Here is a 24,046-nt window from a genome sequence, read left to right as displayed (position 1 = left end):
AATCCCAGAAAAACTATTGCACCATTGGGGTGACAAAGAATTATAGAGCCATCAAAGTGGCCAATAAAGTCTTGGGAGCACAGAGGGGACTAGGTGCATCAATCCATTAAAGTCAACGGGCCAATCAGGTGGCCATGAGTGAAGGTCTACGGAATCATGGACTCTGATAAGAAGATAAAGTTCATAAAAGTCTGATCATTGACTTGGTCAGGAATGAGAGGACATTATTTCCATTTGGCTCATTAGATATAGTCAAAGTGAGAGCGCACAAAAGTATATCAGACTACTGAGCTGGCCATGACTAAGACTAAGTAAAGAATAAGTGCCCAGTAGCGGAAGTCCATTAATGTTTGTGAAATTATTGAAACTAGTCAGACACTGGAGTTCACTGAGGATCCCCAAAAGTTAGACTAGCATCCTAAGCGTATGACTTACCCCAGTGACTGATTGAAGTAACATTGCTATTCTATTTATTTGTGTTAGAATATCACACTTTGTAGAAAAAAATTGTAAATATTGGCATGTAGAGAAAAACATACATGCCAGCACTCCCTATTTACACAGGAGCCTCCCAATTTTCAAACACAAACTAGCAATATTTAGCATTCTCCCACTTCAAACTTTTTGTTATTCTAATGCAAGTGAATGAGAAATCTAAGCTTTCCCACTTTTTCCCTATATAGTCTCTTAACTGTATCTAGGATGCTGAGATTCCAAAAATGTGGAAACGAGGCCACTGATGGCGGTCAGAAAATCCCTGGTCACTTTCTTTGATGGCCAGTGGCACAAGAAGTGAAACTATGAGAAGGTATTGCAGATAGTGGTGTCATGCATTTGTTTACTGTTGCTTTAGAGCTCATTTAGCCCCCAAAGTCATTCCTTTCATCATCTGCTTTGATTGGCAGCACCTGCTGAGACGCAAAGCCCAGATAACCAAAAAAACATCCTTGAAAGACTCATGGCCAATCATTTCTAGAGCATATGAGAGTGGGGGTTCCATCCTGTTGAAACAATGTCATTATAACAAAGGCTGGCAATATTAAAAAGTCTGTAAAACAAAAGGAAGACTGAAAAAGCCAGTATATTTAGCTTGCCTGTAATATGCATAATTGGCACATGGTGGCGCAATTTTTCCTTGCATGTGAAATTGGAAAATTACACTACCTTGTTCATCTGCGACATAATGGCAGTGGCAGTGAATGCCGTTGCCTTCTAGAATGGTCTCCTCACAACTAGCAGCAACAGCTTTCTGTAGCATGATGATGGAAAGGACTCTAGAGAATGACAAGGAGGTGCCGATACTAGAAGGTAGATGTTTAATTTTTCAACATAGGAAGGGACTCAGAAACACCAATGTTTTGATTCATGCTCAGGTCAGGATGATTCAATTAAACATGTCTAGGCCTTTAGGCAGCCCCCATCTAAATTACTCAAGTTATATCTGCAAAGAACAATGAGTGTTTATTAACCCTGGGCGGTGAACTCCGCTCACGGAGTTTGAGGAGTTTTCTGCACTCCGCGTTACACTGCGCTCACAGAGTTCTGAAAAGCTCTGCTCATATTTCTTTCCCTCACTCACTTTCATTAACATCAAGTTGGCGACCGCGAGCGAGGAAAATCAACCTCCTGGTGAGATTTGTCCTCATTTGCGATCGTCAACATCAAGTTGGCGAGCGTGAGCGTGTAAAATCAACCTCCAGGCGAGATTTCTCAATGTGAGGGGTCGGTTTTCTCATTGTGAGTGGTGGCGTATGCTCGCGACCGCTCGTGTTGAGAAACAGCCTGTTTGCATTGAGAAAGTTGCCGCTCAAGTAAGAATCTACTTGAACGGCAGAAAAGGAAAGCAGGGACCCCTTGCACTGTGCATGGTGCCGTTCGCAATGACTGCACAGTACGGACAAGCATCCGGCACTGAGCAATCACCACGAATGGTATTTCTCTATCGTGCTCCACTGCTTGCAGAGCTCCGCATAGTGTGGCAGAGTTCTTTTGAACTTCTCAGAGTTCCGCATAGTGCAACTCCGCTAACTCCGCCCAGGGTTAGCGTTTATGGCCCGAAAGTTTTTTGTTAAAAGCTTTTGTTTAAATATTTTTTTTTTAATGCTCAATATGCTCCTTGCTAAGTTGATATTCTGTTTTTAGGGTTGGCCTTATTTTGGGCTTCTTTTCGTATGGCTTGTGCTTTTTTACGCTTTTTTGCCAAGGTATTGAGAATGTTTTAGATTGTGTGCTCTTGTTGTAAATTCTTGCACTGGGCTGGAACTGTTTGAACTGTTTATGTTCACCTTTAGCTGTAGTTGAAAAATAAAGGTGTATTCCTTGAGTACAGCCATATTTTGGATGTTCCATTCTTTGGGTGGTGCCTGCATGCATCAAGACTGCACAGGCAAAACATTGGCAACGTGTAGTGGGAACGGTGAGATGAGGTTCATTTTAAGGTGTGAAGAGCCATACTTTGAAACTGGCGAATGGATCCCAGAGTCTGACAGATGCCACAAGTCCCAGAAGCATGTCGTGGATTCACTACAGTTTTTGTTCCTGGGGCTGAATCGTCTGTGGGCCAGGAGTGCATCAATTCACATGGCTACTACAGTAACCAATGAACTGCAATCCTATACTTCCAGGATGATACCCATCCAGTCCCTTAGTAAAAGATCATGGTCTTGCCAAAGTTTGGCAACGAGGCAAAGGCTGTCTTCAAAGACGTTGTAAAATGGAGAATTTGGATTACTACTACAAGATGGCTTCCTTCAGGCTACCCAGGATTGTTTCACAGACGCTTCCTCTGATATCCTTTGTCCGTGCTCCTCTTCTGGTAATTGGCAGCTCCAACTGTCCTCCAGTGGGTGGATGTGCTCATGTTCAGTAATGCATGCGCCTCCTGCAGGTTGGAAAGAGAAAGAAAGAGAAGCTAGCTGAAGATGTTTAGATAGCATCATGTTAATATGGAACCTCTTGGGATGTTTGTGTAATGGTCCAGAGTTATGAGGAAGTCCAAAAATAGAGTAGAAGAAGGATGGTTTCTAGTCCTTAAGAGATTTTGAGGCACATGTATAAGCCCCTATTGCCACAGGAATGTGACTTTTAATGACATTGTGGTGGCGATAGGGGATCCGCCTTATTTAAAAGGTAAAGTTAAGCCACTTAACGTGGCTTAATGCCGCCTTGTAAATAAGGCACCCTTTCATGCTATACATAGGGTGAAAGGGGAGGGAAATGGGTCTTGCGGTGCGTGTTCCACTGCAACACCCATTGATTTTGAGTATGCCCCCTATTTACAAGGGTGACATAAATAGTAGGCAGCACCAAAATTAAGACCAGGGAAAACCTGCTCCTAAAATGGTGAAACGAGGAGAAATGTGTTATTTCTCCTTATTTTTCCTGTTTCTATGTGTGCTGCATTGTGCAGCACACATAGAAACAGCAAAACGCCATGAATGATTATTTATGTGCAGGAAGGTGTCCTTTTCCTGCATATAAACAATCATTTAAAAAAAATTACGTTTTGCATTGTGCTGCACACATAGAATTTTCAAATCAACATTTGTGATTGTTTATGTGCAGGAAAGGCGACTTCCTGCACGTAAACAATCATTCCCTCAGGCAGGATGCTTGTGCTGGCGCTAGGCAGCTTAATTTAGCGCCATCGCTAGGGAACATGCATGGATGTGTTGTATCTTTGTAAATACGGCTCATCCCTGCGTTTTCGGAATGGCGGAGCGTGGTATTAGCATTTTGTGCTTAACGCCACGATCCGCCATTTCCTTGTAAATATGTCCCATAGAGCGTTATTTAGAGTTATGCTGTAACTGAAAGACTACAATTTGTAGAAGAAACCCAGAACACAGTGTAAAATCAGCCTGCTGAATTTTCTCAATAACAGAGACAGTATCAAAGAGAACATTTAGAAGGTTATTCTAATCAGTATGTAGCATTTCCTCCAGAAATTCGAGAATTTTCAGTTACCACCAAAATCGAATCAGAGAATTAGTGAGTTGACTGTTTACATTGTCACTACTAGCTGAAAGGCTAGAATCAATTCAGAACATAACCATCACCCCACCCCCCTAAATAGTAAAATTAGTTTTTTCAGACATAAACATGAGAAAGATCAGGAGTCATTATCTAAAGAATTGAGCAATGTTGTGCAATTTTAATTACTTTGAATCAGTTTGTCAGTAGAGGGTTTAGATACAAAAGAATATTATGAGAAGTGGAAACGTTTTTAAATAACTTTTGCCTGCAAACAGCTTCCTATATCCGAAGTGCCACTGAGAATAAAAAGTGCCACACAAACAAATGATGGACGGAATGCTGAATAAATCATACATTCACTCCAAGTCAAGAGATCTGGGTTAAATCCATAGATCTTTTGTTCACCATGCTACCCCAGTCTAGACTCAGCCATATGCAAATCAGTCTTGACCCTGTGACTCATGGGAACAGTCCAGACCGAACTGCCATGCCATGTCCTCCCTGGACCGTAAACAAGCATCCTGGGACCGGTTTCTGGGTATTACCCTTCATCAGCCAGGCTAGCTTAAATCCAGTGGCACAGTAAGCAAGGGACCCACGTCTGGGCATATCCATCCCACTTAGGGTGAAAAGTGCTATGCAAACATATGATGGAGGGAATGCTAAATAAATCATACACTCACTCCCAGTCAAGAGATCTGGGTTAAATCCATCATTAATTTGCTCATCATGCCACCCCAGTTTAGACCCAGTCTTCTGCATGTCAGTTTTGACCCTATGCCTCATGGGAACAGTCCAGACCTAGCTGCCAAGCCAGGTCCTCCCTGGACTGGAAACAAGCATCCTAGGACCAATTTTGGGGTTTCACCCCTCATCAGCCACAATACCCGGCACACTTAGGGCGAGGAAGCAAAAGACACACAATTGATGGACGGAAAGCTGAATAAATCATATATTCACCCCCAGTCAAGAGATCTGGGTTAAAACCATTGTTCTTTTGCTCACCATGCCTCCCTAGTTTAGACCCAGCCATTTGCAAATCAGTCTTGACCCTGTGCCTCATGGGAACAATCCAGAGTGAACTGCCAAGCTAGGTCCTCCCTGGACCGGACACAAGCATCCTCTGGCCGGTTTCTGGGTATTACCATTCATCAGCCAGACTAGCTTGAATCAAATGGCACAGTAAGCAAGGGGGGAGTGGGGGGGGGGGGAGGATTGTTGCTACTGCTCGAACAGCCAGGTCCATAGAAGTCTTCTGAAAGTCAGCAGGAACTGGGTCTGTTGCAGGTGGATGGGGAGGGTGTTCCATGTCTTGGCGGCGAGATGGGAGAATGATCTGCCGCCGGTGTTCGTTCGGTCAATGCGTGGAACGGTGGCGAGGTTAGCATAGCGAAGCTGGCGGTTTGGGGTGTAGAAGGTGAGTCGTTTGTTGAGGTATGCTGGTCTGGCCTTGTGGATTGCTTTGTGAGTGTGGGTGAGGAGCTTGAAGGTGATCCTCTTGTTGATGTGGAGCAAGTGTAGGTCTCTCAGGTGGGAAGTGATGTGGCTGTGGCGGGGACGTCGAGGATGAGGCTTGCGGAGGCATTCTGTATGCATTGAAGTCTTTTCTGTAGTTTCCCCGTGGTTCCTGCATAGAGGGCGCTGCCGTAGTCCAGCCTGCTGCTGACGAGGGCCTGGGTGACCGTCCTTCTGGTTCCAGTGGGGATCCATCTGTAGATCTTGCGAAGCATGCGGAGAGTGTTGAAGCAGGAGGAGGAGAGGCGTTGACTTGCTGGGTCACTGAAAGTGATTTGTCCAGGATGAACCCCAGGTTGCGTGCGTGGTCAGTGGGTGTTGATGCAACTCCCAGCGCGGCCAGCCACCAGGAGTCGTCCCAGGCGAATGGGGTGGGGCTGAGGATGAGGACCTCCGTCTTGTCTGAGTTCAGTTTCAGGCAACTGTTCTTCATCCATTCTGTGATGGCCTTCATTTCCCTCATGGAGGTTGGTTTTGGCGTGGTGGGGTCCTTGGTGAGGGAGAGGATCAGCTGGGTGTGGTCGGCATATGAGATGATGTTGAGGTCGTGTGATCGGACGATGTTGGCGAGCGGTACCATGTAGACGTTAAAAAGGGTCAGGCTGAATATACCAGACCTCCTCTTCCACACCGAAATCTGTCTCAACCCTACAATGGCACTGGACATCGCCACAGCCATCCCTACTGGATACAAAATCCTGCACCAAGACTATATGCATAAACCAGTAGGAGAGCTTGTCATCATCCACAGAGACACCATCAAGTGTGCCTCTTATACTGACCCAGAAGCCACTTTTATGGAACACATTCACTTCAAGCTTCAGAGTGATAGAAAAATTACTATCAAAGACACCCTTGCCACCAGCAGCCAGGACCTCGCACCCACTTCAGTAACCTCCTCACAGACCTCAGTGCACCCCTTGCCATGGGCACCAAAGACTTCATACTCCTAGGCGATCCCAACATTCAGCTTGACGACCCCACAGATTCCAACTCTATGGTCTTTCTTTAAAAGTCTACAGAATATCAGCCTCACCCAGCTCATACATGGCCCTACCCACATCGTCAGATACAACCTGTACACAATATTATTCACCAGCAACAAGATTAAAGTCAGCTGCATCACTTCACTCACATGGACAGACCAATCCATTGTCTGCTTCCACATAACTGGGCAAGCATCCACCCCTATGGAGTCTAGCAACACCCTAAGCAGCTGCTGGAAAACAGTTACAGAAATGGAATGGAACAACTCACTCTAACTAACTACCCAAACCCCACCAATGACCTCATCAACAATACAAAAAATTTCAACAACTGGATCACCACCTGCACCAATACACTGGCACCCCTGAAAAACACCAAACACAAATGATCGAGCAAACAAGCTAGGTGGTACAACCCAGACCTCAGAGAATTCAAGAAAGTTTGCAAACAACTTGAAAAAAAATAGAGAACCACTCGAGGAACCCCCGCAAGAAACACCTATTAGGTCGCACTTAGACATTATGACCATCACGTAAAAGAGACCAAGCAACAGGCTCTGACCCTGAGAATTAAATCTAGCTCCATCTACTCTGCAACAACCTCTCTGACTTCTTCCACAAAATATCACCAAGATCTACAGCAACTTTAAACCTCAGCCACCCTGCCCCTCCCCCAATTGACCTTCCTAGCCTGTTTACCTCATCAACCAAAAACTACCAACTCACAGCATGGAACCCTTTTTCCACCCAGGACACTGCAGTGTTAATGAAGCCAGTCCACTCTGGGGCTCCTACAGACCCCTGCCCTCACCAAATCTACAAACGATCAGTGCTGCACTCACTTCTAGCATCAACACTTCTCTCAAGATAGCCACCTTCCCAGACCGCTGGAAACATGCCAAAGTCACCACCCTCTTCAAAAAACCCTCAATCAACCTTAAAGAACTCAGCAACTACTGACACATATCACTGCTCCCCTTCTCAGCCAAACTCATTGAGAAGGCCATCATCAGACAAGTACTGATCACCTTGAATCGCACAAATCCCTAGACTACTCACAATCAGGATTCTGATACAACCACAGCACCAAAATAGCCCTCGTTGCTGCCACAGACAACATACGCACCATTCTCGACCTTGAACAGAAAGCCGCCTTCATCCTCCTCGATCTGTACACTGCTTTCGACACTGTCTCCTACCACAAACGCATCTACAGACTACACACAGGGGGGATACAAGGACCAGAACTCAAATGGATAGTGTCCTTCTTCTCCGGAAATACACAAGTCAGGTTCTCGTCGTTCACTTCAGATCCCAAGGACCTCATCTGGAAAATTCCACAGGGATCATCAGTCAGCCACACACTCTTCAACGTGTATGTCACTCCTCTGGCAAGCATCATCAGATCCTATGGAATTAACATCATCTCCTACGCCTATGATATCGAGCTCATGTTTTCGCTCTCAGACAACACTGTGAACACCAAGACAAACTTCAAACAATGCATGACTGGCGTGGCCAATTGTATGAAATAGAACTGAATCAAGCTAAACACAGACAAAACTGAAGTGCTGATCTTCGGGAAGAAGAGCTCACCTGTTGGCACGCCAATCTTCGACCCACACCCACCCCAACCAACTATGCTAGGAACCTAAGCCCATCCTGGACACTAATCTCACCATGAAGCACCAGGCCAATTCTGCCAGCTCCTCAAGCTTCCACATCCTTCTCATGTTACACATAACATGCGAGTGGCTCCCACTGGACACCAGACATACAATCACGCAGGCCCTAATAATCACAAGCAGATTGGACTATGATAATGGACTAATGGACTCTACGCTGGTGTCCCAACCCATCTCCTTCACAGACTTCAAACCATCCAAAACGCCACCCCCAGACTCATCCTCGACCTACCGCGCCAAACTCACACCAGAAGCACTGCCAGTTCAAACTTCCACATATGCATTCAAATCACTAATCAACATGGGACCTGCATACCTCAATTACTGGCTTCAATTCCACCAACCCACCAGACAACTTTGCTCAGCATCACTCGCACACACACCTGCATCCACAGAAGCAGAACAGGAGATTGATAATTCTTCTATCAATCTGCCAAATCCTACAATGACCTCCCCCTACACATCAGAGCCTCCTGCTCACTTCTTGAATTCCGGAAGAAACTGAAGACCTGCCTATTCAATTAGTCGTCTGGCAGGACCATTGAGACTGCCTGCATTCAGGCACAGCCTCACCACACGCCTACACTAAGCTACTTAGCACCTGGATACCCTCATGGTTGACAAGCAGAGCTATACAAATCCACCTTACATCACATTACATTACAATACATTTCTTTAGCATTCAGCCGATACATGAAATGTATGTATTACATTGCATATTAATGATAATTAAAGAGTACTGAGATATGTGTGCAGTGTAACAATAACAGTGCAATACATGGTTGAGGTATACTTTTCATTGTATGTGGTTCAGCGAACATGGTAAGATTTACCAGTTAATATTTTGCATCATTTGAAGGTGGCGCTTGTTTTGCAAGTCACTGTTTGCTTTTGACTCCCTTTTTTTATTTCACTCTATTAGTTTTTTATAGGTTGGTCTCTGCACAGATAGTCATGTGATCAAGGCCCTTGGCTGGCAAAACGCGTCATGAGCTGCCGAATAAAATAAAAGTTTGTACACCCATGCGGTGCCTGAGTGAGCGTTTACTGCTCCTTTATGGATTTCATTGCCTACTTGCTCCACTGCATTACTCTCAACCCCCAGTATGGCCAAGGCTTTTGTATGGCGCATTGAAGACGAGGACATATATTTTCTGCTGTGTGAAGTTTTATACGCCTTCACCAGCCATCATAAAGATGTCACTGCCTCTCTCAAACTGCTTCTTGGCAGTCATAATTTTTTTCTCCTATACTAATATTGAATAATAGTGTCCACTTCATTTAGTATAGTAACTAAAGTATATAGAAAAGGAAACTAGATCACCCATGCCCAGATCAGCAAGCCACCAATTTTCGTGACATCTGAATTCTGATTGGATGCTCAGTGGCACGGGAACAAGTAGTGAGCTTTATATCTCCTGGCACACAACTGTACACAGAACTGATGTTATTGGCTGACCCATGATTTATGAGAATTCTTGTTGGCTGTGACACATTGTAGAAGTTCTAGAGGTTTGCGAAGTTGAAAACCTTTAATTTGCAACCTTCCAGAAGGTCTAGAAAAAACTTCGCAACTTTGTGAGGATTGCACATTTTTTGCTGTGGCTCTTCGAGGTGAAATTCTGAGCTTTGCTAAAATGCTAAGAAAATGATTCTGCATTAGCTTTAGAAACAGTTACTGCCTCATTCGGAAGCTACTGGTCTACAAGTGTAGATATTTCCATGGGATGAAAGAAACCATAAAATCTTTGCAGGACAATGACTGGAAATGTGTGACTGCTGTAGATGCCTTGAGAAGTTTTTAGCACTCTAAAGAGTCAGATTTCTGCAGCTATGTGTGGTTGGAATCTTGTAGGTGCCTCCTCCCTGGTGCATTAAGTGTTCTTTTTCTGTGCCATACGACCGTGCATAGACACAACTCTGCAAAACCTTTGCAAGCGTGTGTTGCTGAACATAAAAATGTTTTGTAGGAAGGGAAACTTGCAGAGAATCATCCAGATTATATTTTCCATCTGAGCCGGATTCTATTACAATGAAAATTACCTTGCTGTGCGGAAATAAGCTTGCTCAGGTAATGTAAATATAACCTGGTTAAACGTGCACCTTAGTGAATGGTGAAAAATCAGTAACCGCAAAATGTCACTGTTGGGAAAATAGTTATTCCTGCCTTTTTAGGTCTCGCCTTTACCATTCCGCAGGAATGGGAAATGGGGAGAATTCAAGTCGGCTATTTTCTCTTCAAACCAAAGGGCTTTCAGCCGCGGTTTTCTTGCAGTTCACGTGAATCACGTGATCAAACATGCACGAGCATTCACATCCAGGGCTTCTCCTCCCCTAGCAGCACTCCTCCCACACCAGCAACTCTCCCCTCCCACACCAGCACCTCCCCTCTCTCTCCCCGCAAACACAGCCTTGCCCTAGCAGCACTCCTCCCACACCAGCAACTTCCCCCTCCCACACCAGCACCTCCCCTCTCTCTCTCCGCAAACACAGCCTTGCCCTAGCAGCACTCCTCCCACACCGGCAACTCCCCCCTCCCACAACAGCACCTCCCCTCTCTCTCCGCGACTTCCCCCTCCCACATCAGCACCTCCTCTCTTTCTCCCCGCCAACACAGCCTTGCCCTAGCAGCACTCCTGCCACACCAGCACAAAAAAAATGGCGGCCGCGCATCTAGTTTGTTTACATCTCTGCCATACCCCACTCCTTGCCTTTCCACGTCCCAGCGCTCTTTTCTCCCCCTTTCTTCACCCAGCTTGCTTTCTTTGCCTTCCCTTCCTCCTGCTCGGTGTACCCTCTCCCCATGCGTCTTCAATCTCCCTTGCACACACTGTTTCAGAGACACGCTTTCCGTTCGTGCAGCACGTGCATTTGAACCGGACGCAGAAAATACATAAAATCAAATAATTTACATTTGTCAAAAGACTCCATAGCCTATCCTTCCTACTACGCTCTTCCATCCTTTCTTTTTACATAGAACTCACAACACTTTCAAAGTTTTAAGTGACGCATTTTCCGACAATAAATAAATATTTCTAACATGCGTCTTCAATACTATATACTAACTACAGCTGTATGTGTTCTTAAATAGCACACCCTTCGTCACTACCGTTTATCTACACAGTATATTGATCCAATTCTGCAGCTACCTCCTAATGCACGCACAGATCACAACACGCCGACAAATATATAAAAGTCTGTTGCATCGACATTTACACGTGCATCTTCTAACAAAAAATTCCCCTGCTACTGTCTCTTCCTAACCCCACCTCTACCTCCAGCACGTTTCTGACACATGTTTTTCTTTATTTTAACAGTAAATAATGGCGGACGTGCATTTCTTTTGAATATATATCTTGTGGTGAATTGGCCTGTCACCTCCAACACGCTACAGGGTCCTTCTGAGTAAACACCAAGCACAGCTCACCATGCCTCTCCCCTCTCCCTTGCACAAACTCTTTCAGAGACACGCTTTCCGTTCGTGCAGCAGGTGCAGTGACACCGGCCTCAGCAATCCATACTATCAAATTAATTTCCACTATTTCAATGGATGGGACACATACACGAAAAACATCTCTGTTCGTGTCTCTTTGTTATCACGGCCGCCAACATGCACAAACAGACAACAGACTTTCTCTTTTCCATTCACGCACAGAAACACGTACACGTTGACCACATTTACACGTGCTTCTTGCAAACAAACACCCCCTTCCTTGTGTCTCATTCATTCATCTACACGTTTCTGCCTTTCCTATTCAGACGTGCACTTTTTTTTCATTTTAAGCATAACACCCTGTCTTTTTTTTCATTTTAAGCATAACACCCTGTCTTTCAATTGCTGAAACAATAACACCAAAACATCTCTCTGTTCCATTCAGCACGCAAGGCAACATGCACAAACAGTCCACCAAAATCAGCTTTCTGGTCGTGGCTCTTGCTTATTCTATCCCAATCAGGCCCGTCCACACGCACGACAGTAACACACAGCCCTCACACTCTATCTCTTTTCCATTCATCCACGGAAACATGCACCCGTTCACAACATTTACACGTGCATCTTGCAAGCATACCCACCCTGCCTTAGCTTATCCCCCCCTGTCTTAACTTCAGTCTTATTCATTCATCTGCACCTTTCGGCCTTTTACTCGCGCAAATACGCACTAAAAGAACAAACAGTCTAGACTCTTTCACTTTCATGCACGACAACTTTTTTTTTCTTCTTTCTTTTCCCCTCTGTAAGGTGGGGAGGGGGCCAGAGTCAAACGTCTGGGGCCTAACCACCCCAGGAGACTGAATTGCTTTCATCAGAGAAATACACACACACATTACATTAAAAATATAAATTAACACATGCAAGACACTCACAGATGCCAATAACACATGCAACTCCACTCACACATGCAACGCCAATCACACATGCAACACCAATCACACATGCACCGCCAATCACACATGCAACGCCAATCACACATGCAACGCCACACACACATGCACAAATACACACATCTTACACTCACACACCCACAAACTCCTCACACCCATCACAACACTCTCACACTCACTATACATCACACACTCTCAGCCACAAACCACCTCACTCACCCTCACCCTCACACACCCTCACCCTCACACACCCTCACCCACAGTCACACACTCAACATTCAAACTCGCACACCCTCACTCACCTTCACACCCTCATCCAAGCAACACCACTCCCACATCAACGCAACTCATCCACACAACGCAACTCATCCACGCAACCCCAGTCATCCACGCAACACCACTCATCCACGCAACGCCACTCATCCACGCAACGCCACTCACCAACGCAACGCCACTCATCCAAGAAACACCACTCCCACATCAACGCAACTCATCCACGCAACGCTATTCATCCACGCAACCCCACTCATCCACGCAACCCCACTCATCCACGCAACACCACACATCCACGCAACGCCACTCATCCACGCAACGCCACTCATCCACGCAACGCCACTCATCCACGCAATGCCACTCATCCACGCAACGCCACCCACCCACGCAACGCCACTCACCCACGCAACGCCACTCAACCACGCAACGCCACTCACCCACGCAACGCCACTCACCCACGAAACGCCACTCACCCACGCAACACCACTCACCACGCAACGCCACTCACACATGCAACGCAACTCACCCACGCAACCCCACTCACCCACGCAACGCCACTCACCCACGCAACGCCACTCACCCACGCAACCCCACTCACCCACGCAACGCCACTCACGCATGCAACGCCACTCATGCATGCAACGCCACTCACGCATGCAACTCCACTCACACACCCCCTCACCCTCAAACAACTTACACTCACACACCCACGATCTCCTCACACCCATCACAACACTCTCACACTCACTATACATCACACACTCTCAGCCACAAACCACCTCACTCACCCTCACCCTCACACACCCTCACCCTCACCCACAGTCACACACTCAACATTCAAAGTCCCACACCCTCACTCACCTTCACACCCTCACAACACTCACCCTCACTCACGCTCAAACTCTCACCTTCACTCACCCACACCTATCATCACACACTCTCACATCCCATTACCCTCACCCCCTCATCTTCACACACCCTCATCCCATCACCCACACTCATACTCACACCGTCACCCTCACTCACCCTCACACACCATCACACACCCTCACACCCCCTGAACATCACATCCAATCACCCTCACACCTTCAAAGTCCACCCTCACAACCCTCACTCATGCTCACACCGTCACCCTCACTCACACTCACACACCATCACACACCCTCACACCCCCTGAACTTCACATCCAATAACCATCACACTCACACCGTCCAAGGCCACCCTCCTAATCCACCCTACAACACCACCCTACAACTCCACCCTCCAAAATGACTGCGCATCTATGTTAATGCAAGCAAAGCTTTTGCAGTGCGGCTTGATGTGTACCTTACCAAAAAAAATAATGAAAAAAATGTACATGTATAATATAAAAACTATTACTGATGTCTTTGATTTTGGATACAGCGCTAACAACAGCATCAATAAACATTACATAGGTCTCTTAGCTTCAGAAACAACGCTTCACAACATTAATACATTTGAAGTGTACAATATTCACGGCGAAAATATAAACACTTATAGCCATCATCACAACAACTCTCACTCACACCCACTCACACCCTCACACACAGCCTCACACACCATCACTCATCCTCAAACTCCCTCACAACCTCAAACACCATCACTCAACAACACACCCTCAACAACCTCACCCTCACACACCCTCACTCACCCTCCCCCACTCACCCTCACACACCATCACTCTACATCCCCCCCTCACCCTCACACCTCCTCACACATCCTCACCCTCAACAACCTCACCCTCACACCTCCTCACACACCCTCACCCACCCTCACCCACAGTCACACACTCAACCTTAAAACTTGCACACCCTCACTCACCTTCACACACTCACACCCTCACAACACTCGCCCTCACTCACCCACACCTAGCATCACACACACTCACACCCCATTACCCTCACCCCCTCATCTTCAGACACCCTCACCCCCTCACCTTCAGACACCCTCACCCCCCTCACCCTCACAACTCTCACACCCTCACTCATACTCACACAGTCACCCTCACTCGCCCTTACACACCATCACACACCCTCACACCCCCTGACCCTCACATCCACTCACCCTCAAACTCACACCGTCCAAATCCACCCTCCAACTCCACCCTACAACACCACCCTACAACTCCACCCTACAACTACTAATCCACCCTCCAACTACTAATGCACCCTCCAACTACTAATCCACCCTCCAACTCCAAAAGTAAATAGCATTAGGCAACATTTAATTCAATAACAAAACATCAGATTACACACTTGTAGGTATTCAAAAATGAAAACTTAATGCATCGCAAGGACAGTGCACAAATTAATACATAAAAACGCAGTAAAGGATTGTTAAATATAACATTTTTTCAAGAAAAAAAAAATCCGAAGAAAAAAGGGAAACATCTGAATACACAGCGAGTAATACACCAATTTAAAAGGGGACAAAGACCTCTAAAGGACAAAAATTCACAACATAAAGCAGTCAATAAAGTAAGGGGAAGTAAATAAACCATTAAACAATGGTGGAAATAATCCACAAAACAAAGAAAGTGCGTAATCACAAGAGCACTAGACCTCACATCCTACTTGAAATTCACTAATAAGTACAAGAAAGAATTTCACTCAAACTAAACAACAACAACAATACAATTTTTAAAGGTGGCTTCATACTTATACTTTGCCACAATTAATGCACATCTGTAGTCGGAAATTTATAAGGACGTAAACATTGTCTCAAATAAGCAAACACAGACAAAATCAATGCGCATCTATGTTAATGCAAGCCAAGCTTTTGCAGTGCAAATTGATGTGTACCGTACAAAAAAAAAATTACTTTTGACATGCATTATATAAAAAACGTTACTGATGTATTTGTTTTTTGATTCAGCGTTAACAACAGCATCAATCAACATTACATAGGGCAGGATTAGCTTTCTCAAAAAACGCTTCACAACATTAATACATTTGAAGTGTACAATATTCACAAGGAAAAAAAGATCACTTATAGGCATCATCACTATGAATCACACCCTCACCCACCCTCACCCTCAGCCGAACACACCCTCACTCATCCTCACCCTACATCACACTCTCACACTCTCACAACCTCACACCCTCAATCACACTCATACCCTCACACACCATCACTCACCAACACACGCTCAGCCTCACTCACAACATCAAATGCCCAGACACTCACAACCACTCACACTCACACTCACACCGTCCAAGTCCACCCTCCAACTACACCGTAAAACACATAAATAGCGTTAGGCAACATTTACCCTCACCCCCTCATCCTCACACACACAATATTATGCTTCACTTTCATTCATAATGTCAAAGACGTAATCTATTGTGTCTTTTATCACCTAAGCTTACTTTGGGGACTCTTGCAAATTCTTGTTCTCCCACACAAGGGCACCCTGCTCCTGCGGTGAACATTCCTAGACTGGATTAACACATTACTATCACACACAACTTGTTCATCATCAAACAACCAAGCTACAGGTAGCACCCTTTAGACCACATGCTCAGACTGTGGATCGTTGCTTCGTCCACAAGGCACTACACAGGAGTCCCGCAGGTCACGGATTCAGAAGCTTGTGAAAATGTCCGCTTACCCACAAATAGGAAACATCAAAAAGGTTTCTGGCAACTTATCAACCTAACAATAATGCTATGCTGAAAGAAGATGCCTTCACTCTGAAGGGTACATTGTCTGGAACTATCTTCACCTCCAATTAACACCTACAGACAACTTCCGGCGTTTAAAAAATTCACATCATTTTAAAATAGCATGCTCTTTTTATTCGAGTACTATACAGCAAGTTTTTTACACACTATTATTAACGTTTCACATCAACTACTTTAAAAAAAAGAATCTACACTATCCTTTTGAGACCTAGACAAACAACTACAAAACTAAGGCCAAACAACAAAACGAAAATGCAAAAAAAAAAATCTAAATAACAAAAAAATGCACAAGATCTGTTACGCACCAAGTAAATAAAAACGACACTAGCTAACAATCACATAACTAACTCATAATACGTACATTATTAACACCTTTAGGTAACACTCACAAAACTAAAAATTTAAAAGCGAAACAATCAACACTGATAAAAGAAGGACTAATGGAAATAACGTCAACATACATTTGCAAATTAAAACACAAAAAAACATCCACATTTGCACTTGGCTTACATTATTCGCATATTTCGTTAATAAAGATTAAAAACATAAATAACATTCGCAAAAGTATACATTTACACACCTTCAATTAAACACTGTGCCTCCTAAACATTTACAAACATTGTCATTGTAAAAATAAACAATTTAAATCATTAAAACTTATCACATCCAGTTATTACATAAATACAAAGTACATACTTCTTCTAAGTTAAAATACAGATCATGTACTTAAAAATACTAAGACAACCAATAAATACATTAAAATTGACACAAACAGACATTATATATCAACTTTATAAACAGTTAATTAACTATATTTTAAGTAAATAACAAAAAAGTAATATAGTCGCGAACAAAAAATTTACATTTTTATACAAAAAATAATATTCTTTACTTTATACATACTATCAATACTACATTCGAATAAATAAATAAAACAGTTAGAAATAAAGTCTTACCTGTCTAACGACGCAACAACAGCACAGGAACAAGAACACGCCTTCTGCGCCCCGCGAATCTCGATCTTCTGGGGAATTCCACCGTTGACGCACGCCAATCGAAACGCAACGTCAAAAACGTAGCGCTCCGATTGGCTGAAATAAAACGTCAATCAAAAATTGTACACTTCCAAAAGGAAAGCAAAAAAAAACTAGACCGATGACCTACTAAACGTAGGTTGCGTGAAGGGGACGCATTGCGTCCGCCATTTTTTATTTAAAATACATACATAAACAACAACAAAGGCAGTCAACATATTACTAAACACAAAAAAATACAAAAAAGTTACATACACATTCCATTTATTACATAATGCTAAAAAATACTTACACAACATCACATCTACAAATATACACATCACACAATAAACATAGCAACACTAAAATACACTCATACAGCACCAACAAAGCATCAATAAATAACACCACCACACAACTAAACAACTACGCAACGCTCACACATGCAACGCCACTCACACATGCAACGCCACTCACACATGCAACGCCACTCACACATGCAACGCCACTCAACCACGCAACGCCACTCAACTACGCACACGCAACGCCACTCAACTACGCAACGCCACTCAACTACCCAATGCCACTCAACTACGCAACGCCACTCAACTACGCAATGCCACTACGCAACGCCACGCAACTACACGCAACTACGCAACGCCACTCAACTACGCAACACCACTCAACTACGCAACGCCACTCAACTACGCAACGCCACTCAACTACGCAACGCCACTCAACTACGCAACGCCACTCAACTACGCAACGCCACTCTACGCAACGCCACTCACACATGCAACGCCACTCACACATGCAACGCCACTCACACATGCAACGCCACTCACACATGCAACGCCACTCACACATGCAACGCCACTCAACTACGCAACACCACTCAACTACGCAACGCAACGCAACTACGCAACGTAACTACGCAACGCCACGCAACTACGCAACGCCACTCAACTACGCAACGCCACTCAACTACGCAACGCCACTCAACTACGCAACGCCACTCAACTACGCAATGGCACTCAACTACGCAACGCCACTCAACTACGCAACGCCACTCAACTACGCAACGCCACGCAACTACGCAACGCCACGCAACTACACGCAACTACACGCAACTACGCAACGCCACTCAACTACGCAACGCCACTCAACTACGCAATGCACACTCAACTACGCAATGCCATTCAACTACGCAACGCCACTCACCTACGCAACACCACTCACCTACGCAACGCCACTTACCTACGCAACGCCACTCATCTACGCAACGCCACTCATCTACGAAACACCACTCAACTACGCAACGCCACTCAACTACGCAACGCCACTCAACTACGCAACGCCACTCAACTACGCAACGCCACTCACACATGCAACGCCACTCACACATGCAACGCCACTCACACATGCAACGCCACTCAACCACGCAACGCCACTCAACTACGCAACGCCACTCAACTACACACACATGCAACGCCACTCACACATGCAACGCCACTCACACATGCAACGCCACTCACTCAGCCAACGCCACTCACACAGCCAACGCCACTCACACAGGCAACGCCACTCACACAGGCAACACCACTCACACAGGCAACGCCTCTCACACAGGCAACATCTCTCACACAGGCAACGCCACTCACACACGCAACGCCACTCACACACGCAACGCCACTCACACACGCAACACCACTCACACGCGCAACGCCACTCACACACACAACGCCACTCACACACGAAAAAGCACTCACGTTGCCAATAGGTCTCGCAGTACGACAGTTGGAGCCATTACAATTGCAAATAACAATGCCTTTCACTTTGGTTATCATTTTTAATACATAAAGGGCTTTGTCATTTACACAAACAATAGCTCCAACGTTCCTACTGCGAGACCTATTGGCAACGCCAGTGCTTGTTTATTGACTACCCCAAGCACATTACTCGTTTAGGCACGTACTTACGGTTGGAGTGGAGGAAGAATGTTCCTAGGATTTGTGTAACGTCACAGTCTGAGGGCAGACTACTGTAGTAATGTCACAATCTGAAGTCGGACTACTGTAGTAACGTCACAATCTGAAGTCAGACTACTGTAGTAACGTCACAATCTGAAGTCAGACTACTGGAGTAATGTCACAATCTGAAGTCGGACTACTGGAGTAATGTCACAATCTGAAGTCAGACTACTGGAGTAATGTCACAATCCGAAGTGAGACTACTGTAGTAACGTCACAATCTGAAGTCAGACTACTGGAGTAATGTCACAATCTGAAGTCGGACTACTGGAGTAATGTCACAATCTGAAGTCGGACTACTGGAGTAATGTCACAATCTGAAGTCGGACTACTGTAGTAATTTCACAATCCGAATTGAGACTACTGTAGTAATGTCACAATCTGAAGTCAGACTACTGGAGTATTGTCACAATCCGAAGTGAGACTATTGTAGTAATGTCACAATCTGAAGTCGGACTACTGGAGTAATGACACAATCTGAAGTCAGACTACTGGAGTAATGTCACAATCCGAAGTGAGACTACTGTATTAATGTCACAATCTGAAGTCAGACTACTGGAGTAATGTCACAATCCGAAGTCAGACTACTGTAGTAATGTCACAATCTGAAGTCAGACTACTGGAGTAATGTCACAATCTGAAGTCGGACTACTGGAGTAATGTCACAATCTTAAATCAGACTACTGTAGTAATGTCATAATCTGAAGTCGGACTACTGTAGTAATGTCACAATTTGAAGTCGGACTACTGGAGTAACGTCACAATCTGAAGTCAGACTACTGTAGTAACGTCACAATCTGAAGTCAGACTACTGGAGTAATGTCACAATCTTAAATCGGACTACTGTAGTAATGTCACAGTCTGAGGGCAGACTACTGTAGTAATGTCACAATCTGAAGTCGGACTACTGTAGTAACGTCACAATCTGAAGTCAGACTACTGTAGTAACGTCACAATCTGAAGTCAGACTACTGGAGTAATGTCACAATCTGAAGTCGGACTACTGGAGTAATGTCACAATCTGAAGTCAGACTACTGGAGTAATGTCACAATCCGAAGTGAGACTACTGTAGTAACGTCACAATCTGAAGTCAGACTACTGGAGTAATGTCACAATCTGAAGTCGGACTACTGGAGTAATGTCACAATCTGAAGTCGGACTACTGGAGTAATGTCACAATCTGAAGTCGGACTACTGTAGTAATTTCACAATCCGAATTGAGACTACTGTAGTAATGTCACAATCTGAAGTCAGACTACTGGAGTATTGTCACAATCCGAAGTGAGACTACTGTAGTAATGTCACAATCTGAAGTCGGACTATTGGAGTAATGACACAATCTGAAGTCAGACTACTGGAGTAATGTCACAATCCGAAGTGAGACTACTGTAGTAATGTCACAATATGAAGTCAGACTACTGGAGTAATGTCACAATCTGAAGTCAGACTACTGGAGTAATGTCACAATCCAAAGTGAGACTACTGTATTAATGTCACAATCTGAAGTCAGACTACTGGAGTAATGTCACAATCCGAAGTCAGACTACTGTAGTAATGTCACAATCTGAAGTCAGACTACTGGAGTAATGTCACAATCTGAAGTCGGACTACTGGAGTAATGTCACAATCTTAAATCAGACTACTGTAGTAATGTCATAATCTGAAGTCGGACTACTGGAGTAATGTCACAATTTGAAGTCGGACTACTGGAGTAACGTCACAATCTGAAGTCAGACTACTGTAGTAACGTCACAATCTGAAGTCAGACTACTGGAGTAATGTCACAATCTTAAATCGGACTACTGTAGTAATGTCACAATCCGAAGTCAGACTACTGTAGTAATGTCACAATCTGAAGTCAGACTACTGGAGTAATGTCACAATCTGAAGTCAGACTACTGTAGTAATGTCACAATCTGAAGTCAGACTACTGGAGTAATGTCACAATCTTAAATCGGACTACTGTAGTAATGTCACAATCTGAAGTCGGACTACTGGAGTAATGTCACAATCTGAAGTCAGACTACTGGAGTAATGTCACAATTCGAAGTGAGACTACTGTAGTAATGTCACAATTTGAAGTCAGACTACTGGAGTAATGTCACAATCTGAAGTCAGACTACTGTAGTAATGTCACAATCTGAAGTCGGACTACTGGAGTAATGTCACAATCTGAAGTCAGACTACTGGAGTAATGTCACAATCTTAAATCGGACTACTGTAGTAATTTCACAATCCGAAGTGAGACTACTGTAGTAATGTCACAATCTGAAGTCAGACTACTGGAGTAATGTCACAATCTGAAGTCAGACTACTGGAGTAATGTCACAATCTTAAATCGGACTACTGTAGTAATGTCACAATCCGAAGTCAGACTACTGTAGTAATGTCACAATCTGAAGTCAGACTACTGGAGTAATGTCACAATCTGAAGTCAGACTACTGTAGTAACGTCACAATCTGAAGTCAGACTACTGGAGTAATGTCACAATCTTAAATCGGACTACTGTAGTAATGTCACAATCCGAAGTCAGACTACTGTAGTAATGTCACAATCTGAAGTCAGACTACTGGAGTAATGTCACAATCTGAAGTCAGACTACTGTAGTAATGTCACAATCTGAAGTCAGACTACTGGAGTAATGTCACAATCTTAAATCGGACTACTGTAGTAATGTCACAATCTGAAGTCGGACTACTGGAGTAATGTCACAATCTGAAGTCAGACTACTGGAGTAATGTCACAATTCGAAGTGAGACTACTGTAGTAATGTCACAATTTGAAGTCAGACTACTGGAGTAATGTCACAATCTGAAGTCAGACTACTGTAGTAATGTCACAATCTGAAGTCGGACTACTGGAGTAATGTCACAATCTGAAGTCGGACAACTGGAGTAATGTCACAATCTGAAATCAGACTACTGTAGTAACGTCACAATCTGAAGTCGGACTACTGGAGTAATGTCACAATCTGAAGTCAGACTACTGTAGTAATGTCACAATCTGAAGTCGGACTACTGGAGTAATGTCACAATCTGAAGTCGGACTACTGGAGTAATGTCACAATCTGAAGTCAGACTACTGGAGTAATGTCACAATCCGAAGTGAGACTACTGTAGTAATGTCACAATCTGAAGTCAGACTACTGGAGTAATGTCACAATCTGAAGTCAGACTACTGTAGTAACGTCACAATCTGAAGTCAGACTACTGGAGTAATGTCACAATCTTAAATCGGACTACTGTAGTAATGTCACAATCCGAAGTCAGACTACTGGAGTAATGTCACAATCTGAAGTCAGACTACTGGAGTAATGTCACAATCTGAAGTCGCACTACTGTAGTAATGTCACAATCTGAAGTCAGACTACTGGAGTAATGTCACAATCGTAAGTCAGACTACTGTAGTAATGTGACAATCTGAAGTCAGACTACTGGAGTAATGTCACAATCTGAAGTCAGACTACTGGAGTAATGTCACAATCTGAAGTCGGACTACTGTAGTAATGTCACAATCTGAAGTCAGACTACTGGAGTAACGTCACAATCTGAAGTCAGACTACTGGAGTAATGTCACAATCTGAAGTCGGACTACTGTAGTAATGTCACAATCTGAAGTCAGACTACTGGAGTAACGTCACAATCTGAAGTCGGACTACTGTAGTAATGTCACAATCTGAAGTCAGACTACTGGAGTAATGTCACAATCTGAAGTCGGACTACTGTAGTAACGTCACAATCTGAAGTCAGACTACTGGAGTAACATCCCAATCTGAAATCAGACTACTGTAGTAACGTCACAATCTGAAGTCGGACTACTGTAGTAACGTCACAATCTGAAGTCAGACTACTGGAGTAATGTCACAATCTGAAGTCGGACTACTGTAGTAACGTCACAATCTGAAGTCGGACTACTGTAGTAACGTCACAATCTGAAATCAGACTACTGGAGTAATGTCACAATCTGAAGTCGGACTACTGTAGTAATGTCACAATCTGAAGTCGGACTACTGGAGTAATGTCACAATCTGAAGTCGGACTACTGTAGTAATGTCACAATCTGAAGTCGGACTACTGTAGTAATGTCACAATCTGAAGTCGGACTACTGGAGTAACGTCCCAATCTGAAATCAGACTACTGTAGTAATGTCACAATCTGAAGTCAGACTACTGGAGTAATGTCACAATCTGAAGTCAGACTACTGTAGTAACGTCACAATCTGAAGTCGGACTACTGGAGTAATGTCACAATCTGAAGTCAGACTACTGGAGTAATGTCACAATCTGAAGTCGGACTACTGGAGTAATGTCACAATCTGAAGTCGGACTACTGTAGTAATGTCACAATCCGAAGTGAGACTACTGTAGTAACGTCACAATCTGAAGTCGGACTACTGTAGTAACGTCACAATCTGAAGTCAGACAACTGGAGTAATGTCACAATCCGAAGTCGGACTACTGGATTAACGTCACAATCTGAA

At 44.3% G+C, this 24,046-nt stretch overlaps 1 protein-coding gene across 2 annotated transcripts in view; it reads right to left on the bottom strand.

Annotated features, from left to right (window-relative positions):
• Window positions 1-1,307: 1,307 nt before the first annotated feature.
• Window positions 1,308-24,046, bottom strand: part of TNFRSF18 (TNF receptor superfamily member 18) — a 156,345-nt gene continuing 133,606 nt past the window's right edge. For both annotated transcript variants that reach the window (XM_086952020.1, XM_086952021.1), the window contains one exon: window positions 1,308-2,881. In XM_086952020.1, the coding sequence (XP_086808146.1) occupies window positions 2,751-2,881 (131 nt within the window). In that variant the 3' untranslated portion in view covers window positions 1,308-2,750. The remainder of the gene's footprint in view (window positions 2,882-24,046) is intronic.

The sequence above is a fragment of the Lissotriton vulgaris genome, unplaced genomic scaffold, assembly GCF_964263255.1.
Source record: "Lissotriton vulgaris unplaced genomic scaffold, aLisVul1.2 SCAFFOLD_1368, whole genome shotgun sequence".
Classification (NCBI taxonomy): Eukaryota; Metazoa; Chordata; class Amphibia; order Caudata; family Salamandridae; genus Lissotriton; species Lissotriton vulgaris.
The sequence above is the reverse complement of the archived record's forward strand: the minus strand, read 5'-3'. Positions and strand labels throughout refer to the sequence as shown.